The sequence below is a fragment of the Triticum aestivum genome, chromosome 5B, assembly GCF_018294505.1.
Source record: "Triticum aestivum cultivar Chinese Spring chromosome 5B, IWGSC CS RefSeq v2.1, whole genome shotgun sequence".
Classification (NCBI taxonomy): domain Eukaryota; kingdom Viridiplantae; phylum Streptophyta; class Magnoliopsida; order Poales; family Poaceae; genus Triticum; species Triticum aestivum.
Window position 1 is genome coordinate 340,903,505 of NC_057807.1, and position 5,511 is coordinate 340,909,015.

The following is a 5,511-nucleotide window of genomic DNA, read 5'->3' on the forward strand; positions in this document are numbered from 1 at the left end:
ATTCTGTTTTGATTTTTTTTGTCGAAGTGAAAAGGCTGTAAAAACAGAAGCAAAACCACGAAGGACCACTAAAAGAGATGGCTCTTGCCCTACTCACCACCAGCAAGCCAGGGGGAGAGGGGAGGGGCCAACGATGAGATCTGGCGTGGGAGCAAGGCCACTTCAAAATATGGTTAAAGAAAAAAAAGAAAAAAAAGAGATAATGAATTCCTAATCTACCCCTGGCTGTCTCACTTGTTGTCGTTAAGAGGCGGGCACTCCGCAGCAATTCCCCATTTCCCGCCTCCCCCTTCCGCCATCTCCCGCGTCTTCTCCTCCCCCAAACCCCCAAACCCTAGAGCCCCCCTCGAAGTCCCACCCCCGCCACCGCCACCGGATCGACAGCTACCCATGGCTCTCAAGCAGAAGGGGAGCGACGCTGCCGCCGCCGACACCGGCAAGCGCCGCCGCGTCGGCTTCGCCGGCATCGGTAGGCAACCCCGGCTTTCCCCCACATCCTCTCTCGATTCGTAGATTTGGTTCTCGAGGTCGGGGTTCGTGCTCGGTCTACGGCCTAGTGTTCTTGCGAGCGTATTGTTAGATTCAGGCGCGCTCCCGCGTAGGCTCGCAGACACGCACACGGGCCTGGTGTCTGTGCCGCTGGATTCGTGTTCCGCTGAATTCAGACGGAGTGGCCTTTCTTCTCTGAGGAATGTGCAGTACCAATGCTTTTTTTTTCCTTTTGATTTTGTTCTGCGCCAGTCAACAGGGGAAGTGAACTTGCCAACATATTTAGTTTCGACACTGGACAGTTCTGTGTGGTGAATACCGATGGGAAGTTGCGCATTCCTCAAGCATTTTATTTCGTACTTATGGAGTTGCTGAACTGGTTATTTTTTGCATGGTTACTTTCAGCATGTCAAAGGATTAAGAGGGGCACTGCACATTGCGTGAGAACTTCATATCCTCGTTAGTTTGCATACGAAATCGCTAGCTGTTTGACCTGTTAATTATGGTGATGAGTGGTACAATAAACTGTTTAATTGTTCATGATTGTATTGGCCTGTAGAAACAGGGAGAGCAGTCACTCCATTTTTATTGTATTGGGCTTGTAGAGCCATCGTTTACATTTGTTACTCATGATGCAGCCGTGTTCATTCTCCGATGTGCATTTCAGCCAGTGGCGGATCCGGGGGGGGGGGGGGGGTGCCATGGCATCCCCTCCAAAGTACAACATTTTATTTTAGCCTTACTAATTAGGCTAACATGTGTCTATTAGCAGTGGCCAAATGCAGGTGTGTTAGGTTGGCACCCCCCCTACGATGCCTTTCTAGATCGGCCACTGATTTCAGTGCTTCTAGGTAATTTGTTTTGTATAGGTACATGACCAAATTTAATGTTATCTCTTTTTACATGTTCAACAGATGCTGGAACTGAAGCGAATGAATGCATGCAAGTGTTTCTTGGTATGATGTTGCTTTCCTTAGTCCCATCTGGTGTGCAGTATCTCGGCAGCAAGCATTAGTCTCTACTTTCTAGTTCCTGTTGTGCAATATCAAACTATCTTACATAGCTTGGAATTACAGAGGGAATTTTGTAGCAGTAAATAGTCTATCTTCATTGAGGAGAAAAATACAAGCATCTTTAGTGTACCAAAAGTTCATGTGAAAAACATTATATAGTGCAAGAATGGCATTTTTCACCATTTCATGTAACATCATTCTAAATTACGAGCCTTTCATATCTAGTTGCAAAATTTAATTAACTGCAATAAAGCAAAGAACTATGCCTGCAGGGTTTCAAACTAGGCTTAACGAATATATAATCTTGTTATTTTTGGCTTCTTCAGATCCTTAATGTATTTTGTTATTGGCATTACTACAGCAAGAAACCCTGACGAGGTGGGCTCAGCAGACAGCACTCCCATTGAGCCATTTGACCTAAACCATTTCTTCGGTGAAGATGGCAAGATATATGGCTACACAAATCTCAAGGTAGAAAGCAAAGTTATGATTTCTTATCTGTAGATAGTCTTAACGATAAAAAAAGGCTCTTCAACCCATGATATTTTTATTTCAATGTTTAAGTTTCACATGCTTGTAGTTTGCAATACGGGATGCTATTTGTTTATGTCTGATATATCACTTGGTGCAGATCAATGTGTGGATAAGTGCTATATCATTTCATGCATATGCCGAGATTTCATTCCAGGAAACATCTGATGTGAGTACTATTTTGCAAGTATTGGTTATTCTATTGTGATATTTTGAGACTTCTATAAGAAATTCCATCTGTCATGAATTGTAACTTTGCCTACAGAACCTCAGATAATTTGTATACTTGTTACCCCAGTCATTACCATTTATTGCAATGTGTTTCTTAATTTTAACCCCATGTAATTTTATTTCATCATAAGAGTATCCGAGTATGTATGGTTAGTGGCTACCAGTATATATTTGTTATGACTGAGTATGTATGCTTGGGTGAGAGTAGTACTAGGATGGGTGACCTCCTGGGAAGTCCTTGTGTCGCACTCTCTTTTTAATGAGTTGGCTGTGAGATCTTATGGGTTTCACCTCTAGCCTTGTTTGGGACTAAAGGCTTTGTTGTTGTTGTTGACCTAAACCTGAAGCATTTCGTTTTTATCTGCTAAAAATACTTGCTGAATTACTGTAATAGCATGCTGTGTTTAATATGCTTTATAGCTGGCACCTCCTGTTCCATTTGCAACCGTCATGGAATATGATGTAGCTATTTTGATGCTGCTATTTAATAGCATGTACTCCCTCTATAACTTAATATAAGACGTTTTTAGACACTATGACAGTGTCAAAAACGTCTTATATTAAGTTACAGAGGTAGTATTTGCCATCCTTTTACATGATTTCACCAGAATGGAATCAACACCACTACAACTTCAATTTCAGTAATGTTTTCTGTCTGTACGAATGACTCAGTGACTTAATCCTGGATTTGAAACTTCACTTGTTTTGTATTTGTCAGTAATGGCAACTAAGCATTTCCTGATTTTCTCAAGCTATCAAATATCATACAATCAACTAAATTTCTTTCAGGGAGGGAAAGGGATCACAGATCTAAAGCCCGTCCTTCAGGTAAGATCTGCCTGTTTAGAATATCTGTTGTAATTAAAGAAACTAACATGTGCATGATCTAAGACTCATTTATTCTTTTTGACAGAACATTTTTGGGGAAAACCTAGTAGAAAAAGATGAATTTCTGGAGGCATTCTCAAAGGAATGCCAGTGTATCAGGTACCTTCATTTGTAGAGCTCGGCCATAGATCATTTCTTTACTGCTTCTGGAAGCAGGCAGAACTTATTTCAAACTTCTGCAGTGATGTCGTGACGAATGGTAATTCCATTAAACCTGATGCATCAGGTGAACATGATCTGTCAGTTGAGGTAGGTATTTTTGTTGTCCCGTTGCGTGATTGATGCTTTTTGTTAACTTAGTTATGAATTCAGCATACAAACTGAAGTCCTTAAAAATACATGTTTTCCTATCGAGTGCTATTACTTAATACTAAGATGCAATTTTTGCATCGATGCTTCTAAAAGGTAAAGGTTAATGTAATTGTGAGAATGAATGGTTATGTGGTTTAGGTCGTGTACTTTCATGACAGTTTGCATTCAAGCCATTGCCATTCTTAGGGGTTGCACATGTACTGAAATTGATCTGCTTTTCTATTGTCAGATTGTTCGAGTTGAACTCCAAGGTGCTGCTGCATACCTTTATTCACGTTTGGTATCACTTGTTCTGCTTCTGGTTGAAGGTAACTGAAAGTTTTAGAGTATAGTGGTTGGTTATATTTGGAACCCTTTTCTAACATCATCGCACTCTAGGTTCCACACCTATAGATATCACGGAACATGGATGGGAAATGCTCCTTATAGTGAAGAAGGCAGAGCTTGAGTCATCTGCTTCAAAATTTCAGTTGCTAGGCTTTGCAGCTGTCCACCATTTTTATCATTACCCTGAGAGCACTCGCTTGCGTATCAGTCAGGTTGGTATTGCAGCTTTTACCGTCTATTTCTTTATGTGTCTGCATTGTTGTTTAAAGCAAGCTCATATACATTTTGTTATTTCCAATGTTCGAACCGACTTGAACATAATTGCATAACCTGATTTTTGGAAAATAAAGTTGGTTTTGGACTCTACTTTGGATGTTGGCTGATATGTTTCTTTTACTTTAATCAGATACTGGTCTTACCACCTTATCAGGGTGAAGGGCACGGCCGTCTTCTTCTTGAGGCAATCAATTCTATTGCAGAATCCGAGAACATGTATGACGTAACTATCGAAGACCCTTCTGATTACCTGCAGTATGTACGTTCGTCCATCGACTGTCTCCGTCTCCTCACCTTTGAGCCAATCAAGCCTGCACTTGGTGCTATGGTCTTGTCTCTAGAGCAGACCAACCTGTCTAAAAGAACTCGCAGTTCGATAATGGTTCCGCCGTCCGACCTGGCCGAGACCGTGCGGCAGAAGCTGAAGATCAACAAGAAGCAGTTCCTGCGGTGCTGGGAAATTCTGATCTATCTACACCTTGACGCCGAAAACCTCAAGTGCATTGACAACTTCAGGGCCTGCATCTACGACCGCACCAAAGGTGAGCTACTCGGCGGCGCCTCTGGAACCAACGGGAAGCGGCTCGTCCAAGTGCCCACTAGTTTCGATGAGGACACGTCATTTGCTGTGTTCTGGACAAAGGAAGGCGGGGACGAAGATAATCAGACAGTCCAGCTGCAGCCGGAAGATCTTGCCACTCAGGAGGAGCAGCTAAATGAATTGGTGGACAATCAAATGGAAGAGATTGCTGAGGTCGCCAAGAACGTTGCCTCACGCGGCAAGGATAAATTGGCTGCTTGATGACGTGAGATCTTGTAGCTCGTTGGTAGAAAGTTAGAAAATTTCTTACTGGAGATTATCCTCGACGTGGAGAACTATGCAATGCGGATTTTTTGTTTCGAGAATGTTACATTGTTATACTGTTTCAACTTAGTAACCGTACCAACTTATGTTATTTGAGTGAAAAACAAATAGGAAAGAGTCAATTACACCGGTGGTGCTAGAACTTGACGCAAACGATCATTTTAGTGCTAGAACTTGTGGCATACATTGAACTGGTGTATTAACTTTGCTTAGATGTGCAAATATGGTGCAAATCATGTTCGGTTACAAAATTGATGCTGACTCGATGCACCAGCATGGCATGGGCCCACTGTCAGAGACTAGAAGGCTGAGAGGAGCGCGTGTGGCCTATTTTTTGTGAAAATCCCCTTGATTTCATAAAAGAGCCCATGTCTACGTGTTTGTTCTTTTTATTTTTTTCGCATGGGTCCCACCTGCAGTACAGGAAAACTAAATTGAAAAAATGGTCGCCACGTCTCGAACACATGGCCTACAACAAGACTGAATGCGGTCATGTCCACTACACAACTCGTGTTCTGCTTCCTTAGGTCGATATAACAGGGACGCAAACTTGGTGCTCTCGGATCCCCGCGCATCCTA

At 42.4% G+C, this 5,511-nt stretch overlaps 1 protein-coding gene across 1 annotated transcript; it reads left to right on the plus strand.

The window, feature by feature from the left end:
* Nucleotides 1-270: 270 nt before the first annotated feature.
* LOC123111755 (probable histone acetyltransferase type B catalytic subunit) lies at nt 271-5,023 on the plus strand. Its single transcript, XM_044532612.1, has 10 exons — nt 271-469; nt 1,404-1,445; nt 1,864-1,973; nt 2,134-2,202; nt 3,054-3,092; nt 3,178-3,251; nt 3,335-3,401; nt 3,694-3,772; nt 3,843-4,003; nt 4,198-5,023. Exons 1-10 carry the CDS (start codon nt 391-393, stop codon nt 4,867-4,869), a joined length of 1,392 nt encoding a protein of 463 aa, XP_044388547.1. The 5' UTR covers nt 271-390; the 3' UTR covers nt 4,870-5,023.
* The last annotated feature ends 488 nt before the right edge of the window (nt 5,024-5,511 follow it).